Source organism: Arvicola amphibius, chromosome 11, assembly GCF_903992535.2.
Source record: "Arvicola amphibius chromosome 11, mArvAmp1.2, whole genome shotgun sequence".
Taxonomy (NCBI): domain Eukaryota; kingdom Metazoa; phylum Chordata; class Mammalia; order Rodentia; family Cricetidae; genus Arvicola; species Arvicola amphibius.
Genome location: NC_052057.2, coordinates 94,204,263 through 94,222,892, shown reverse-complemented (window position 1 = coordinate 94,222,892; position 18,630 = coordinate 94,204,263). Strand labels below are relative to the sequence as shown.

Here is an 18,630-nt window from a genome sequence, read left to right as displayed (position 1 = left end):
AAGCCTTGCCAACCTGGTTCCCTCCAAGAGAGGAAAGGAAGTTAGTATTTCCTCACTGGGCTGCGAAGCACCTGTTGTGTGGCAAACCCTTAGTAAATATTAGCTACTATTACCTTGATTTCATCTTTCCCCTCTCCCCATTCTTCCTGCCTCTTGCCTCTGCCTGGTACTTTGCTGATAACTTCTTTATTGTTCTTCCTGCCTCCTGCTTTATCCCAACACAGTACCAATATCAGGGTCTTGCCTACCACCCGTTGGGACCTCTGTATGGTCAGAAGATAGTAGATACTGGCCTGAGTCAGACGACAGGCCCAGAAGTCTCAGGGACCATGTCTTATCAACTTCTTCAGAGGGGTCCCCCACGCAGAAATGAACTCCTACAAGTTTTTATGGTTTATACTTCTGTCCGTAGGAAGCTGTTGACTTTGTTCAATGTAGCCCCCCTGCCCCCCCCCCTCCCCCAGCCACTGTGAAACTTAAAGCTCAAAATAAGTGTGCTGGAGAGTTGTGGGAGTGGAGAGTTGTGGGAGGGGCTTCCCAACTGTTAGAGGGGAGCAAGTCTGGCTTTTGTCCTTTGGGTTTCTGTTTCTTCTCCTGCTGTAGCATATGTGGATCCTGTTAGAGATCCTGCACATCCTACTTAGTGCCACGTCCCGCTCCGCTCTTCCGCTCTGAGACATAGATATCCAGCTGAGTCCAGCACTGGGGCGGGCCTTGATGTGGAAGTGAATGTCAAGGTGTCAAATAGCAAACAGGATGCTTTCTGTCCCACATAGTTCATAGTCAGGGAAGGACAAAGCCAGGGAATAGGAAGGTGTTGCCACCTGGTAGCACCAACCTTAAATGAGAAAGAAGAAAGCAGAAAGGCCAGATGCTTTGAAGACTGTCCATCATAAAATACACACACTGTTACTCTGCAGTTTCATTCACCTTGTTTCTGACGCTTCTCGTCTCCTCACTCAGCTACTCAAGACCCTTCTGGTTCTGACCACATCACGTACCCTCTTTAAACCCTTCAACAATGTCCCCACTGCCTCAGGCCAGGGCCAGAGGGGTCTGAAACCTTAGCTGGGATACCACCTGGGGACCGGTCCTGACCTTCCTCCAGCCATTCTTCCCCATCCGTCCCCCTTCACACAGACACGGGTCCTCTCCTCCTCGCGCCTTTCCTTACACTTCCCCCGCCTCTGTCCACGCCCCCGCACCATGACTTTTTCTGAATGTGTTTTAAGCTTCTCTCCTCTGCCTCAGTAGCTCTGTGAAGCCCCTGGAGTAGAGGTGACTTCTCCCTCTTCACTGTTCCTGATCTACTTGATGCAAGAGACAGTCATATTTTTTGTGCCTCATCTTGACCTTGGCTTCCCAGTCCCCAGCCAGACTCATCCCCACAGCTCTGACCATGCAGCTCCTCCACAGTCCAGCACGGACTCCGCAGGGTTTGGAATATGGAGACTCTTTCCTTGTGTCCTGTCCATTTAGTTAAACCCACACTCAGGTGTCTGTTCCTGGCTCTCTGGCTGGGTCCATCACTGCTGAAAGCAAAGTCTCCTTTCCTACCCTGGCCAGATCATGACCCTTGCAAAATTGGCACTGCCCCTCCCTCTAGGGAGGGGTCCTTTCCCTGAAGTCCCTGTGAATTGCTGACTAGGACATAGGTTATCTACAGTACATCCCATGGGGTAATCTTCCTTTTCGGGAAAGATACAATATACTTTAGCCCTGTGTTTGTTCATGGTCATAAAACTCATTTTTGACCTTACACGGTCAGTGATTCATACCTGTAATTGTAGTAAGAAAGAGGAGGATTACAAGTTCGAGATCAGCTCCACTACGTAGTGTGTTAAGGCAAGCCTGAACTACATATCCAGACCAAAATCAAAAGCAAAGTCTCTTGTGTTCCTTTGCATCTTGACTTTCTTCGGTGAGGGCTTCTCATCTGCCTCTGCTATGAAGGCTGCAGAGGTAAGCATGTTATGGCCAGTAGCAGAGCTGGGATTAGACAGAGGTGCTAAGGAATATCCCACTTGTCATGTTTGTTTCCAGAAGGTACCACAGGCACTTGCCCATGTGAGACAGGCAGCGACTTATGTGTAATAGCCACAGAGCCCCTGGGAGCCTGTCTCACTTGTTGGCAGACCTGACTGCCCAGGCTTTGGGGAAGCGGAAGAGCAGATGGTGCTTTGGCTGGCTGTGATGTGACTTTGTTCTGTCTCTGTTTTTTATTTTGAAAATGGTTTGTCAAAAGTGTGTGTGTGTGTGTGTGTGTGTGTGTGTGTGTTAGTGCAGGTGCCCACAGAGGCCGAAAGAGGCATCAGATCCAATGGAGTTCGAGTTGTGAGCAGTTGTCAGCCTCCTGATGTGGACACTGGGACTAAAACCAGACCCTCTGCAAGAGCAGTGTGTATTCTCCACCATGGAGCCATCTCCAGCCCCTGCCTCTGTGGACTGTTCTAGGCTGTCAGATGTCATGTCCATCAGCTTGTGGCTGTAGTCTGAGATAGTCTTTTGTACCCTCCATGAGCAAGAAGCGCCACCGCTACACTTGTCATAGGCTGCGGTCCAGCCGACAGAATTCCTCCAAGAGGTCAGGATCGGTTGTAGTAAGGCATGAGGGCGGCCTGGGGCCCCCATAGTTTGGCTTCTGTCTTGATCATCTCTGTGTCCCCCCGTCACTTGTGTCTGCTATTTCCTCCTCCAGCTGTCAGTGGATGTGTAGGGGATGGGACTTAGGTAGTGGGAGGGCTCAGGCTCACCCTCCTTTCCTTAGGACATTTGGACCTCTCTGCTTGCTGGCTGGCACAGAGGTGGTGTGGGAAGGTTGGGAGTGTCTGCCACCTAGTCCGAGTGCCACCCTCTGCTCTGCTGTCCCCGCTCTGACCAAGTCTGTATATTCTCCTGGAGAGTGTATCTTAGCACTTACTGGTACTCAGTTGCTAGTGAGTAGCCCCAGATATTGTTCTGGGAAATGCCAGTTTGTCTCTACACGCCCTTGGGTCCACAAACGGGAAATGACAAGTATTTGAACTTCGCCTTGGAACAAGGGTGATCTGAATAGGTCCCTTTCCCTGGTGCAGCCTGAGGTTGGCCTGTCACCCATCTCTTTTGCATATGCCTCCTTTTTCCTTTGTCCTTCTAGCGGGGGACTTTTGCCTGTACTTATTAATCCTGTTAGCAAAGAAGGAAAAGCTCCTATTTGCCGGCGGCTTCTTATTCTTCACCCACCTTCTCTTCTGTCCTCTCTGCCTCCTCCAAAGAAGAAAAAGTCGACTTACCTACCGCTGCTCTTCCTAACTACTGCCACCACCGCTGCCACCACCGCCAGTGCCACTGCCACCCTGGTAATGTCCTCACATCTGACACAGTGCCGGGCCTTGCTGGCCAGGGGAAGCTATGAATAAGGCCGTGACTGGGCTGTCCTCCAGCGGTGGGGCCTCCCAGACAAGCACAGGACTGCTGTGGGCTTTCTGGGAAAACATCGAGATCAGTGGAAGCCAGCTCACGGTGCAGAGCCCGAGAGACTCCGCTGTCTTTAGAGTAGACCTGCTAGAGTTCATAGTGTATGTATATAAATGTTTATATCTTGCCTTTCTTTTCGGGTCCATATCATTAACATTGTCCCACGCTGTTTCATAGTCTCCATATTCATAACTTCCATGCTTTCATAGTTGTTGATCCCTGGGTTCTACTGTAATTACCTTTTCCTTTATTGGAAGCCTAATAAACAGTAGCAAACATCCTCAAGTGTCAGGTTTGCTCTGCCTTGGCTTCTGCATTCAAGATTGTTTCCCCAGGCTGGATTTTCAGACATAGGATAGGATAGTTAAGAAATACTAAAACTGTGCACATTTTTATAGCCAACTGATAAAAATAGACAAATTGGTTTTTGAAAGAGAAGTCTTTATTTTAACCTGTGTTTTACACATCCTGGAAGTGTTCAGTACCATCTTGGCTGTATTCTGCAGGATGTCTCTGTGCCTTGGGCCCAGAGAGAGGCAAGTCTTCTAAGGCTCTGGCCTCAGAGTAACTGCAGTTCTAAGCTGACCTCCGCATACATCACCCACAATTTCTGTGCTGTTCTACCAACCTGTGACTTGGAGAGTAGATGTGCTCCATCCTTTTGAGCGACTGCTTCAGCTAACAGAGAACTGTCTCCCAACAAGTATGGGCCGTCCTTCTGAAGGCCTGTGTCTTTCACTCACTGGGTGAAACACTTAAGTCTCAGATTCAAGTTTTGTTGAAGACTGTGTCTAAGCCCAAGACCACCATGTTATGGATAAAAACTAGAACCCACCTGCTAGGAACTCAAAGCCCACCCCAGGCCCCCTCCAGTCTGTCTGTAGTTCTAAGATCCACACCAAGGCTGCAGGGAAGCCCAGTCAGAGTTCCCCAGCCCCAAGTCCTAGCCTTCTCAGAACCCACTCAGTCGAGGTGGGGGCAGCTTTGTAATGTGGCCACAGCAACCAAATCTCTCCCATCACATATATTCGGATTTGTGGAGAATCTGAGGAGCAACTTTGTTGTTGAGCTGTCTTGTGAGAGGAGAGGCATGTGTGGTTTATCCCCAGTCCATCTAGGTCTCAGGATGTAGCTGCTGATGGCACACATGGGCCTGCATTCCTAGAAGGCAGAACGGTTGGGCAGAATGAATATTCGAGGGGCTGTTGGGACATGGACAAGGTGAACCATGGCTTTCTGTAGCTGCTCCTCTGGCCTTTGTTGCAATCAAGGGACATCTCCTCTTGTCTTTCTTAGCTGCCCTCGAGATTTTCCTGGAGCCTAGACTAGACTCTGGTACCTATCCTGTCCTCCTCCTCCCCCAAAAGGCTCTTAGAAGTACACACACGTAGGGACAGGGGCTTGAGAAGAAAGTGGAGCCTCTGAGAGCTTAGAGGAGGAATTCAAAACTTACCATTACTTCCTAGGCTTGCCAGTTGTGTGTGGATCATAAAACAGCTTTCTAATGGACTGGTCTCCCTGCCTTTACTTGGATTGAGACACAAATCCCCCCTGATATGTAAAACATAGTGTAAGCCTCCCTGTGGCCTAGATGGGAAGCCGGAACCTTTGAGTACCTCAGCAAGGGCGCACCTTCTTCTCTGCCTATGGACTGGCCCACCTCCATCTCTGTTTTGAATTCTTGTAATTTTGAAAAGTTTCTGTTTCTTCACATCCTCTTACTATCTGATGCCTTTCTGCACACCCACCCCACCCCCACACTCAGAGTCTCTGCTCTCATCTGCAGCCTCTCAGTCATTCAGAGATTTGAGCTATTTCTGGCCTTTCTTCTTTCTTCCTGTTTCTTCCTCTAATTAGGAAAAGGTAGCTATAATCTTGTCTACCAATGTGAGGTATGGGAAGAAGCTCACTTTTAAAAACTGGATCTTGCTGGTCATGGTGGTGGTGCATGCCTTTAATCCCAACACTCAATCTCTGTGATTTTGAGATTTTGAGGCCAGCCTGGTCCACACAGTAAGATCCTGTCTCAAAATACCCTAAACAGACCAAAAAAATCCAAGTCAGTTTTTAGAGAGTCACTTGCTTCGGCGTGAAGCTTCTCTTCCGAACACGGTCTTCCCCTGTGCGTTCCCACAATTTACCTTGGTCTCTGAAGTTCCCTTTCTTCTGCTGCTGGAGGGAGTCTCAATCACGTGAGCCTCAGGCTCACTCAATTAAGCCTAATCCTATTTAGCAATTCCCTGTCTGTCAGAGAAGCAGGAATTGATGGGACTATTGAAGCTAGCAAGAAAGGTCATAAGTAAACTCTAAAGAAGACAGATTCCCCGGGAGTATTAAAAAAACAAAACAAAACAAAACAAAACAAAAAAAAAAAAAAAAAAAAAAAACAGCCACAGGACTCCGGAATCATTCTGATAGTTCCAGACAGATGAAAAACTGTGTCCATAATTGTGGTAGTAGCTGAATTGTCACCAGGTAGGGTACTAAGGCCTTTTATGACCTATTGTACTTATTACAACTCACCTGGTATCTTCCCATGTAACAAAGCAGGAAACTGAGGCCAGAAGTGCGATTTCCCCATTCACTTCACTGGACGTGGAGCAAAGTGTGTGTCTTGTCTCGGCTGGGTTATTTGGCCTGACCTGGCATCAGGTGCTTGCTGAGTTTGAGTAGGTGAGGTGGCAGAAGGTTTGTGTGAGGAGGGGTGAGAAGAAGGCTTGGGGGAGGGGTCCTCCCATCTCTCGGGAGGTGGAGGAGTACATTTTAGAAAAAGATTGGAAGCTGACATACGGTAGCATGGGCATTTAATCCCAGCACTCGCGAAGCAGAGGCAGATGAGCCTCTGATCTGAGGCCAGGCTGGTCTACAGAGCGAGTTCCAGGACAGCCAGGACTGTCACACAGAGAAACCCTGTCTTGAACTACCCCCCCCCCCCCGCCGCCTCAAAAAAAGATAATTCGGTTTGCCATGCTGTCGTTCTTACCAAGAAAGGCCAGCATTTCACCCAAAGAAACCTAGAAAATACTTTACTTTTCTGCAATCTCAAGGGAGGAAGAGGAAGACACACACATTCTGCCCAGCTTCCCGTTTCAGGTTCCTGGTGGGCCACAGCACACCTGCTCACCTGTACCGTGTACTTCCTCTCTTCCTTGTTCCTTCAAGTAACTGGTTGGGAAGGAGGCTTAGGAGGAAGAATGTGGTTCAGGTTATTTGGAACTAAATGTGGTCCAGATGCCAGGGTCCTTTCTGAGTCGAAGGGAGTCTGTTACACAGCCCTCGGGGAAGCCAAACGCAGGTCTCCTGGCCTTCTCCAGGCTGTGACTGTTTATAGTCTATGGTTCCAAGTTTTTAGCTCCTGGAAGGTATATGCTGCTAGTCCCCGGCCGTGATTAGATCAGACGGTCATTACCGGCGGGTCCTGTGGGACAGAGAAGGCCACCAGGAGCCCCCACCCCAGATGGTGGGAGTGTACCCCGAGAGTCTCCTACAGAGGGGTTAGAGGCTTTGGGAATGCATCCCTTTCACTTGTTAGGAAAGCTGTCATTGGGGCTTTGTGCTCCTAAGTGTAGTTAGGGTTGGAACAGTGGTTGTTAAAAGATTGTCAAGATGAACTGGGCAGTGGTGGCGCATGCCTTTAATCCTAGCACTGGAGGCAGAGGCGGGCGGATCTCTGTGAGTTAGAGGCTAGCCTGGTCTACAAAGCAAGTTTCAGGACAACCAGGACTGTTACACAAAGAAACTCTGTCTTGGAAAAGAAAAAAAAAGATGTCAAGATGATCAAGCTGTGCACCACAGGGTAGAAACAATTACTCTATGCCTTGTACATTAGCAATATGTTGTTATGGTAACAGGAGTTCCCATAACTTCTCAGTTTTCCTGTTCAATTTCTACTCTTTGGACTTTTGGCCCCATGTCTTACATGAAACTAATTGAACCCAGGATTTCTGATCAAGTCTTTGTGGTAGAGCAGCCAAAGAACACAGTGTTCCTTTGGGCACAGTTTTCTTTCACTGTGCATAGTTGCAGGGCTTTGTTAGGGCTGGAGAAAGGAGCTCTTGTGTGCTAAGTGGTTTCTTAATTTATTCATTGATTGCTGACTTCCTGGTACCTGCCTTTCTCTGAGTAGTTGTTTCTGTGTTATCTACCTGATGGCCTGTGGTCCCAGCTTCCCAGTTTTCATCCAGGCACAGGAGAGAGGACCACAGGCCTTGTGGGACAGTGGTCCTCAAGGTGGAGGTCCCAGCTCTTGATCCCAAGAGTTCCAGGGAAAAGAGCCTTATAAGCAGGGATTCCAAAGTGTGGGGCTTCAGCGCCTCATGGCAGGGCTGCGAGGTCGAAACGAAAGCACATGTTTAGGAAGAGGGCCTATGAGCTGCTTAGTGTCGAGGTCAGCAGAGCTGATGCTGGGGCCATCTCTGCTGACCCTGGACCAGGAGTGGTAAGAGAAGACACCCCCAGAGGAACCCTCAAGGAGCTGCTTTGATGGGAACTTTACAGAAAGTGCCACCATCTGCCTTTGTATATTGAAACTTGTCCATCAGTCTGTCCATTCATCCATCCATCCATCCATCCATCTATCCATCCGTCCATTGTCCATCCATCCATCAAGCTTGACAGCAACTATTATGTTTTTATTTTATGACAGTGGGGCACTAGATGAATAAAACACAAAAGTGTAAGTTCTTTATCACGCTTATTTTCATGGACGATTCTGGAAATAAACAAGGTAAGTCATTAAAATATGAAGTATCTTCTCTGCCATCAGACTTGGAGATGTGGGCCCCTCAGCTGGACGGAAGCAGGCACTTTGTCTGTAGCTCTAACGTGTGTCCAACAGCTTCCTGCTGTTCACTGTTAACGTTAGGAGGGTGAGGACCCAGTGGGCTTCACCACATTCCTGCAGCACCTACTGCATTCATGATCTGACATTCATGTAGACGTCCAGAAAATGTGACAGTCAGGCAGCTCATTTTCACTGTTTCCTTTTGTTTTTCCCCTGGAGTCTGTTTGTAATAATATAAATAATATGACATATGTTTAAATGCCTTTTCGCCTTTTAGAGTTACACACACACACATGCGTGCACACACACACAATAACACACATACACTTTAAAACAGTCTTACTGTATTCCAAGCTGCTCTGAAATTTTCTGTTTAGCCCTGCTGGTCTCAGACTCATGGTCTACATACTTGAGGCTCCTGAGTACAGATCACATATGTGTGTCACCACACCTGGCCCTTAGTTTTTATCTTTTAGCAGTTCTATTTCATTATGTGGCTGGGCATGACTAGCTTGACCAGTTCTCCAGGGATGCTTATGTAACTGGTGCAGTCTGCTGCAGCGATGCCCACTTCACAGTGAACAGTACTAGTCGCAGGTTGTCATATGCCTGCAAGCCCGTCTCCCAGACAGACTCCTGGAGTGGGGTTGTTGGCTCAGAGGGCTGACACTCAGGACTGACATGTGCAGCGAGGGCAGAAAAATGAGGCCCGCCAGTTAACTGATGATCATGTGTAGCAGGCAGGTCACTGATCCCTGTGAGTGTTCTCTTCAAAGGTCTTGTGGACCTGACACCAACCACTTCTTGTTTCTGCACCAGGCTGGAGAAACCATGTTCAATCGAGCTAAGCTCCTCAATATTGGCTTTCAAGAGGCCTTGAAGGACTACGACTACAACTGCTTTGTGTTTAGTGATGTGGACCTCATTCCGATGGATGACCACAATGCCTACAGGTGTTTTGCGCAGCCAAGGCACATTTCTGTTGCAATGGACAAGTTCGGGTTTAGGTAAGACATACTCAGCAAGAGCCTGCCGCAGATGTGCTACGTTTTAGGTGTGGTCTGTTTCCAAGAAGAACATGGGCTTCCACTCAGACATGGGGCTCTAAGTTTTCTGCCAAAGAGCTGGTGAAGAGGCCAGATATTCCCGTCCCCAGGGGCAGCAGCGTGATCCAAACCTTATTGACACATGGAATATAGCCTTATGGTTAGTTGTTTAATCTGAAAAGTCCAAGGGCCAGGAATAGTATGTGTGGAAAAAGTGCACACCTTTAATCCCAGTGCTCCAGAGGCACGTGGGTCTCTACAGCTGAAGGCTAGCCTGGCTACGTACCGAGTCCTAGGACAGCAGAACTTTGTGCTAAGACCCTATCTTAAAAACAAACCTAAGTAAGTAAATAGGTTGCATAGGTTGCATTCCTGTTTCACAATTGACATCCTTATTTGCACTAAGCATAGAAGTCTTCGAATTACTCATATTTGAAAAGCATTATCTTTCCTTCGGTAAGTAAACTGAAGCTCCAGGAAGCTGTGCTGCAGCTGCTTGGTTCAGGCTGGGTCCACGTATATTTGGCCTGTGCAGATAGTCTTTGTGGGAATACAACTGCTCTCTGTCAGGCTAGGTTATTCTATCCTCTCTTTTTCCTTCTCTTGATGGGGGGCATGAGCCATAGCACCGTCTAGAACATGGGTCTCCCTGTCAGAGCTGTTTGGGGTCTAAACAGAGTGTCACATGTAGGCTCTTCGGGAACTAATCTGTGCCCACTTGAGTCCTTCCTTCTTCTGGGTGTCTTCCCTTTAACGGTTTGTTCTTTGACCATCTTATCCCTCTCTTGAAGTGTGATGATGCGGCCCAAGTAACCACTGATTTCCTTACTGTACCGCCAACAGCGACTTACAAACATCCTGTGCTGTTGGTAAATAGAGCAGGTAGATAAGAAAAATAACTGATAGCAAAACTGAGTTTAGTCAAGATAGCAGGTACTTCCAGTGAAACAGGAATCTGTTTTTAGAATAGCATTGATTAAAAAGACCAGTTATTAGCCTTTGCTTAACCAACATTAAAGATCTAGGCATAAGAGCCGGAGCCATAGCTCAGTGATGGAGTAGTTGCTTGGTGTGCTTGAGGCCCTGGATTCAGATCCCAGTTCTGTATTTGTCCCCCTCCCCCAGAAAGGTGTGTGAGGTGTACCAAAAGTGGATGATCTGATCCTTTACTGATAGCATCTTAATCTCAATTCATTGCTATAGATTTATTCAAGCAGAACCCCAGGGACCTTTGAAAAATAGTCCTTCCAAATCAGTGAAAGTGTCTGTCCCTGTAATTGTAACAACTGGGAAACTGAGGTCGGGAGGGTCATCTGTCCAAAGCTATCCCAGGTGACTTAGGAAGTGAGACCAGGATGGGGTGTGCATGTGGTGCATGTATAATGGATGGGGTGTGCGTGTGGTGTGTGTATAACGGGGTGTGCGTGTGGTGTGTCTGTAATGGATGGGTTGTGTGTGTGGTGTGTGTATAATAGATGGGCTGTGCGTGTGGTGTGTGTATAATAGATGGGCTGTGCGTGTTGTGCGTATATAATGGATCGGGTGTGCGTGTGGTGCGTGTATAATGGGGTGTAGGGTCCGAGTTCCAAACACTGTGGCAGGTAACTGTAGTCTTAGCAGTTGGGAGGCCAAGTAAGGCAGGAAAATTGTGAGTTCAAGCTGGCCTGGGATACCAAGTGAGACCCTTGTCCACACACATCTTCCTCCCCAGAAAGAAAAGGACCCACTACCATCTTCAGATGTGTCTTCTGGTGGTTTGGCTGGCGTTTTCCTTAGTTGACAGGATGGTTCTCAGTCTCTCTGGAGTCAAGCAGAAACCTAAATGTCATTTGGAGCTGTGCTTAGGGTAACAGAAAACTGAAGACTTTGAGGGCCCTTGGGTAGACCTTTGTCTTTGGGGCAGAGGCTAACTTTCCTAACCATGACAGTGTTATAGAATATATATATATATATATATATATATATGGGTATATAATCTATATCTATGTTTATATCTATCTATCTATCTATAAAAGATAGATAAAAGTGCATAGAAGGACAAAAGGTACCGTGACTCAGTACTTGGAAAAGTACTGGAAAAGTAGGCTGTCGTCTTGCTAAGTCAGGATAACATTTGAGGTGGTTTCCAGAGGTGTGGCTGCCGTGGTGAGGGTCTTTGGAAGAGAGAGAGAGATTGGTAGACATGAAGAACAAAGAAGCATGGTGTGGCCATGGGCAGAGCGGCCTGAATGAGCGTGTCTTGGCAGGAACAAGGTAACAGGTAGCAGAACTGCTTAGCCTTCCTGGAACCGACTGGTTTTCTATATAAACGTAGGTACAGTACTGTACTCTTAGGGGGAAACTTCTACAGATCTGTGTCTCTAAGAGAATCTGAACACGGATACAAAAGCAAATTAAACAGCAAAAGATACAATTTGGTTCAGGGCTGGAAAGATAGTCAGCAAATAAACTAACTTTCTAAAGGGAAGGGGGAAAAAGCAAATTAAATAAAGATTTCCTCTTAGTAACTAAGAAAAAAGCTTCAAAAATATTCACTATGGCCAAGTGCCTTTAATCCCAGCACTTAGGAGATAGGTAGGCAGATCTCTGAGTTCAAGGTCAGTCTGGTCTACACAGTGAGTTATTGGCCTCCCAGGGTTACAGAGACCTTGTCTCAAAGGGGGAGATAAAAGTTGGTGTATTCCAGTCCTCGCTTGAGTCAGAGCGTACTAACCCGGCCTTTGTATGTGTGCTTCCTCCCCAGCCTGCCCTATGTTCAGTACTTTGGAGGTGTCTCTGCTCTCAGTAAACAGCAGTTTCTTGCCATCAATGGATTTCCTAATAATTACTGGGGCTGGGGAGGAGAAGATGATGACATTTTTAACAGGTAATGCTCACAGCTCCTATCTCTCTGGTCTCAGGCTTCACTTCCAGTTGTGATTCAGTGCTCCGGTACTCTGGGAGGATTAGCACCCGGGAGGGAGCAGCCCCCACTCCGCCCCTGCGCTTAGGTCCATGCTCTTATAGGTCCTACAGAGCATCGCAGAGCCCTTAGAGAAATGGGCTTCTGGGGATTTTACAACAACTTTGGGAAATGTAAGCTGGCAGTGGATAGAGGGGCAGGTTTACTTTGACTTCCTACATGGGCTTTGCTTTCTCTACCAAAGAAGCGAACCTATATCCCACATAAAGGGCCGGGGAGATGACTCAGAGGGGAAACCACTTCCCTTCGCGAGCATGAGAGCTGCAGCCTCAGCAGCCGTGCGGAGCCAGGTGTGCATCAGTGCGACTGGGACATGGGACAGGGGCCCCAGGTCGGAGGCTCTTCTTTTAGAGACTTTGCATCTCAGTCTAGTCCCTTTTTTGTAGAGTGCAAGTTTCCTCCCACAGAATCTTTGTGCCATATTGTTATTTTGGAAATTTTAACCACAAATAAGAAAAGACAGAGTACGGGGCTGCAGTTAAAAGCACATAACACTTCTGCAGAGAACCCAGATTTTGTTCCCAGCGCCCATCTCAGGTTTAGGTATTTCACAGTTGCCTGTAACTCCAGCTCCAGAGGATCCAGGGCTTTTTTTCTGGAGTCTGAAAGCATCTGCACTCAGATGTGCGCACACACACACACACACACATACACACACACACAAATTAAAAATAAAAGACATCAGGCAGGCATGGTAGAGCACTTGGGAGGCAGGCGGATCTCTCTGAATTCAAGGCTAGTCTGCTCTACAGAGTGAGTTCCACGGCCACCACAGTTACATAGTGATACCCTTTCTCAAAAAAAAAGATGAAGAAGACAATAGTTTAGTGAGCCTGGTCCATGCTCATTATGCTGTGACCAGTCTTACCACATCCACAGCCCCAGTCACTTTTAAAATGTGCAAACCCAGCCAGGTGGTGGTGGCACATGCCTTTAATTCCAGTACTTGGGAGGCAGAGGCAGGTGGATCTCAGTGAATTCGAGGCCAGCCTGGTCTACAAAGCAAGTTCAAAGACAGCCAGGACTGTTATACAGAAAAACCCTGTCTTGAAAAACAAAACAAAACAAAACAAAACAAAAAAAAAAACAGGTGGTAAAATCCATCTGGGAGCCAACCTGAACCCATTACCCGAATTGGGATACATTTTACATTTGATGAGTTAGCAGAGGTATCTGTCAGAAGAACATCCATGCCATTCAAGGTTACTGCTGTGTTATAATTTGACAAAGCTCCAAGTCCTTAGTAAGGACCTTGAGAAAACACTTGAGTATCGGAGTGTGCAAACTGGTTATCAAGCGGGCACACCTTGGGTATCTGTTGCATACAGAGCATGGAAGGGCCCATCCAGCAGGGAAGACGCACCTACTTCCTCAGCACCTTCCCTGGGCAAGCCCTCTGGAGTGCTGTGGCAGTGCACAGGGCTGATGGCATACCAAAGGGTTGGGAAGGGAAGAGACATTGAGGGCAGGACTAGAAAGATGGAGCAGTACGTGGATGGGGTAGCTCTCCAAGAGATAAAGGCTTTATGCACCTGCTTACTGTATTCCAAACATGAAGATGAACCCACGGGGAAAACATTGCCAGAAACATGCAACTCATCCACCTCGGCCAGTCTGCCCCTGTCTTGGATATTTGATGCTTTGATTTGGGGCCTTAATGGGCAAACACTACAAATTGCAGAATCGGTCATTTCAGGATATTGGGAAGGAGTCTAAATTTTAACTAAAGTCTTTTTGGGTTATGTCCCAGCATGATGCTGAGGGGCTGGGCTTAGTGAACAACTTTTAGGTCCATGGATAAGTCCACAGTCTTCCAGCTGGGCTACTAGACCCACGCCTTATGACAGCTTTGGTGATGATTGTCCCTTCACTCTGCAGAATAGTTCATAGAGGCATGTCTATATCGCGCCCAAATGCTGTGGTTGGAAAGTGTCGCATGATACGACACTCAAGAGACAAGAAAAATGAGCCCAATCCTCAGAGGTATGTTCTGTGTGTGTCCTCTTTTGGTTAATGTTAGATTTATTTGATTTATGTATATGAGTATTTTACCTGCACGTAAGTATGTGCACTACATGTGTGCCAGCTGCCCTTGGAGGTCAGGAGAGGTCATCTGGTCCTCTGGAACTGGAGTTGTGATCCACTGTGTAGGTTTCCTCTGCAAGGGTAGCCAGTGTTATCTTTTTAGCTCCCTGTTCATTCTTAGTCATTTTTGCTTCTTTAAAGCTGGGCAGGCCTGTAAGTCAAGAGCTTTGCACAGAGCCTGGCCCTCCCTCCACTGAGGCAGAGGTATTCCATCTGTGCTAACATTCTGGGCCAAGGGCTGTTGGGGAGGATGTCCAGATGTTGACCAGTTTCCCAAGATTTATGTCTTAACCCACTTCCTTTGCTCCTTTTCTCCCGGTAGGTTTGACCGGATTGCGCACACAAAGGAAACTATGCGTTTTGATGGTTTGAACTCACTTACGTACCAAGTGTTGGAAGTACAAAGATACCCATTATATACCAAAATCACAGTGGACATCGGGACACCAAGATAGCATTTTGGAACAAAATAAGAGACCTGAAAATGGCCAGGGACCTCAGACGTGTGTCTCTGCCAGTCGACTGGGCTGGCCCCTCGCATTTGTGTAATCCGAATGCTAGTTGTCCTTGCTATGATCCAGACGTCTTTCCAGATGCCCAGGGTGAATGTAATGTTTGCCTTGAACCTGGCTGGGCACTGGATGAAACTCTACCAGGTGTTGGTCAGTGGGAAAAAGGTCAGCCTTCGGAGGCTTCTTGGTCACCCTGTGTCACCTCTCCAAAGAGGCAGAGCTGTACACAGATCATAACTGAGTGACTGTGGCTCACATTCCCACTGCTGAAACGTGGGTAAGACTTCGCTTTAATCGGTGACGTTTATACTTTATGACAAATTGGAGGCTGCTGCTGGATTCAGATTGATGTGATATTCTTGGATTTTTTTTTATACAAAAATCAAAATTTCAATCAGTCTCATGTTCTGTGCCTGTCCTACGTTCTCTTATTGGTGTGCAGCTTGATGCACACCAGTGTGTGTGCTTTCTTAGCAAAAGAATTTTAAAACTTGAGCCTGGAGCTTGGTGCCCTGTTAGGGTGTGGATTCTGAGGCCTTGCACTCGGAGCAGGGGCCTTGGGTACTCTCAACTCACATGGCCTGTCTTCAGATCCCTGTCTGATTTCTGAATGTAAAGTTTTGGGAGTTTTGGGAGGGGGGGGGCTTGTTTGTTTGTTTATTTGTTTTTTAAGAAGCAGTTTGCAGTGTTTTAAAGAATAAATTGAGTTCTGATTATGCTATAGCTTGTTTTTATGTTGATCCAAATTGAAATAGCTATTGTTAAGTCATGACACTTTATTTTTCTAGGCATGCTATGTAAACTTGAATTTCCTATATATTTTTATTGTGGTATGTTATATGTGGGGAAGGGATTGAGTATTTTTTAGGGAGAAAGCTAATGTATGCTGTAGTGGTTACAAATAAGCCTCTGATTAGGCTGGCAGGCCAGGTTTTGTGAAGAGCAAAATTACCCTCAGGTCCCCTAATGAGGGCAAAGCCTACAGGTGAGCATTATCCTGCCAGACCTCTGGGTCAGGAATTACAGAGACTTGGCAGAACTCTCTCTCCACCTCTGGGGAGGGGGGGCTCAGTTTCCTAGACCCCCCTGAGGGCCCTAGGCTGTGGGGTTGAAGATCTCAGCCATCCGGGTGGTTGCCATCCGTACACCCCTCGGAGCTTCGTGCCGCACTCCCGGCCCCACCTACACTGACCAACTCTTACTTTGCTCCTCTTCCTTCTCCCTTTCACTCTTTCTTCCTTTCCTGAAATCTCCTGTGGCACTCAGGGTCAAACTTCATTCTCCAGCACAATTGTGCCTTTTAATTAGAGGTCTAGAAAGTTCCCCAGAGCCCACACCCCGTTCTTCCTTGAGAATCCTGGTGCCCATAGAGCCCCTCATCACCACTCAGGGTTTTCGCAGGTGCTTCCCCACTGCTCGGTCTAACCCACAGGGGTCCCTCACAAACTCGCCCGTGCTGGGGTGCAGTGCCTGGGGTCACTGAGATCACTGGAGGCACTCAGACCACCAGGATGAGAGGGTTTGTAAAATACAGCCTGGGTTGAGAGCCAAGATCAGCAGTCTAATCCCAGAGCTCAGGCCTTTTCATGGTAGCAGCCTGGACTCCAGTGAGTGTGGATGGTGACCAGAGAGACGGTCCTGGTCCTCCCTGTGCCTTTGTGGCTTTCAGCATCACAGTGTCTAACTTGCTGCTTTTTCCAGACACTTTTTTTTTAGTGTAGTTAAAAACGATTATTCCCCAACCAAAGCACACAGGCTGTGCAAGGTCCGTGCTCTCTCGATTCCACGTGCCTCTAGAAGGCCGTTCAAACCGAGACTGCCTGCACCGAGAGTTTTGTTTTTCTGTCCCCAGATCCTGACTTTTCCAAAGTGCCTTAGAAGGGAGACAGATGCCAAGTGGTGTTGTCTGTGTCACCTCCTTTATTCTTAAAGCAGAACTGCCTTTACTCTGTTTTGTTCATGTGGTCCTCAGAACCGAGGGAAATCCTTTCGTCTGCTCCTCCACCTTCCAGCTTGCTCTGGGGCACCTCAGGCCCAGCGCACAGCTAAGATACTGTTGGGCCTGGACATTTGCCTGACCCAGGAGAGGCCGTTGTCTGCGTCCTCACCGGGGATTGGAGGATTGAGGAGTCAGTGAACATTCCCTTCACCTGGGAGTTTGGACCCCAGTGTTACATGCCGTGCCTTTTTCTGTCTGTATTTTTTGCTGGTGACCCGTGTAAAGTGGCCTTTGGGAAAGATCGGTGGCACAGGAAAGCAAAGGAAATGCCATGCTGGCCTTCAGCCTGGTAGGGTCTGCACTGACCACTGGGCACTCTAGATACTTGTGATGCCGTGTATGTATTGCCATATCCTATGTATGCAAGTGTGTGTATTTACTGTTGGGGCTGGGGCGGAGGTGGGGGCGCTGTCTCTCTGACTTTGATGTTCAGAACAGACAACTGTATTTTTTTGCCTTTGAAATACAGTAATATAACACGAATAAATGACCCTATCTTTGTAACTGTGGTTTTTCTTCTAATTTAAGGGGTTTGGGTAGCGGGGGAAGGAGGCAGCAGCAGGCTACACCTGCCTCCCACAAGTCACAGATTTTCCCATCGACCCTTCATTTTCCTGAAAGTGGGAACCATACCGCGCAGAGACTCTTTCAGTCTTCGAGGAGCTGTGTTTAAGCCAATGACCAGTACCTCACAGGTCCTCACTACATGCTATCTATTCCCAGTTCAAATAAAATTGTCCCTAGCAGTTCTCTGGCCACAGTCTGCTAGTCTCGACAAATGTCAGCATGGTTAAGGATGGATCAGAGAGTCATTTGTGCAAGGTAGTCATGTGCTATTATCCCAAAGAGGGTTTCGTGCCAGCCCAGAGAGTTTAACCAGTGGATCTAAACTAGTGTTATTAGAATTGGAGGATTAGAACCTAAGGGCCGCCAGTCCTCAATAGGCCAATTAAACATAGTAAAAAGCAGGAAATGGAGATTTATTCACTGTGGGTACTTGTGCTCCTGTGCCCCTCCCCCAAGTCCTTAGCATCCTAACGTGTTTAGGTTTGAATAGAGGGCAGGAGATATGTGCCTGTCACCATTGTTCCAGTATGGGAAATCTCTTTCCAGGTGACAAATTTCTTTTCTGCCTGACAGGTGAGCCTTTTCTTCCCAGCATGAGATTCCTGAGGAAATTTCAGCTCCCTGCAGGGTGCAGGGTGTGTCATAGTCACTGCGGTGTGATCCCTAAGAGAAGGGGCAGAAGTATCTTCCCCTCTTTCACTTAAGATTTGATTTTATTTTGGATTGTGGTTATGTGTGTGGGTACACGCACATGCATGCAGGTGTCTGGGGACCAGAAGAGGGCGTCCTGTCCCCTTGAGCTTGAGTTAGAGGTGGTTGTGAGCAGCCGGAAGTGGTTGCTGGGAACCAAATTGGGGTCCTCTGCCAGACAGTATGTGCTCTGTACCACTGAGCCATCTTTTAGAATATCTTCGTTGCCCCGGGACTATCAGAAAAGCATCTTCGTTGTTACCAGTGTCCCAGGTTTGTCCTCTCATCCAATGTGTCTGGCCCAACAGCCTCTCACAGGCTGATTGACTAGACTTGAAACAGGCCGAAGGTAGCCAGTGCACAGGAGAGGTGGCTCTGCCTGTCCTACGAGAATGAAGCAAGGAAAATGAGCTTCGGTTAGCCTCCCCAGGGCCTTCTGGGTTAGCCACACTGCTGGAGGAATCTCCAGTGGTTTCTGGCCTGAGCATCCATAGGGAATATTCAGATGTGACCTTCAAACACGATGCACT

The 18,630-nt window shown here is 47.7% G+C and overlaps 1 protein-coding gene across 1 annotated transcript in view; it reads left to right on the top strand.

Moving 5' to 3' along the window:
- B4galt1 (beta-1,4-galactosyltransferase 1) overlaps positions 1–17,347 on the top strand; it is a 47,374-nt gene extending 30,027 nt beyond the window's left edge. The window contains exons 3-6 of the mRNA XM_038347334.2: positions 9,059–9,246; positions 12,029–12,151; positions 14,126–14,230; positions 14,655–17,347. Coding sequence (XP_038203262.1) covers positions 9,059–9,246; positions 12,029–12,151; positions 14,126–14,230; positions 14,655–14,787 — 549 coding nt within the window. The 3' untranslated portion in view covers positions 14,788–17,347. The remainder of the gene's footprint in view (positions 1–9,058; positions 9,247–12,028; positions 12,152–14,125; positions 14,231–14,654) is intronic.
- The last annotated feature ends 1,283 nt before the right edge of the window (positions 17,348–18,630 follow it).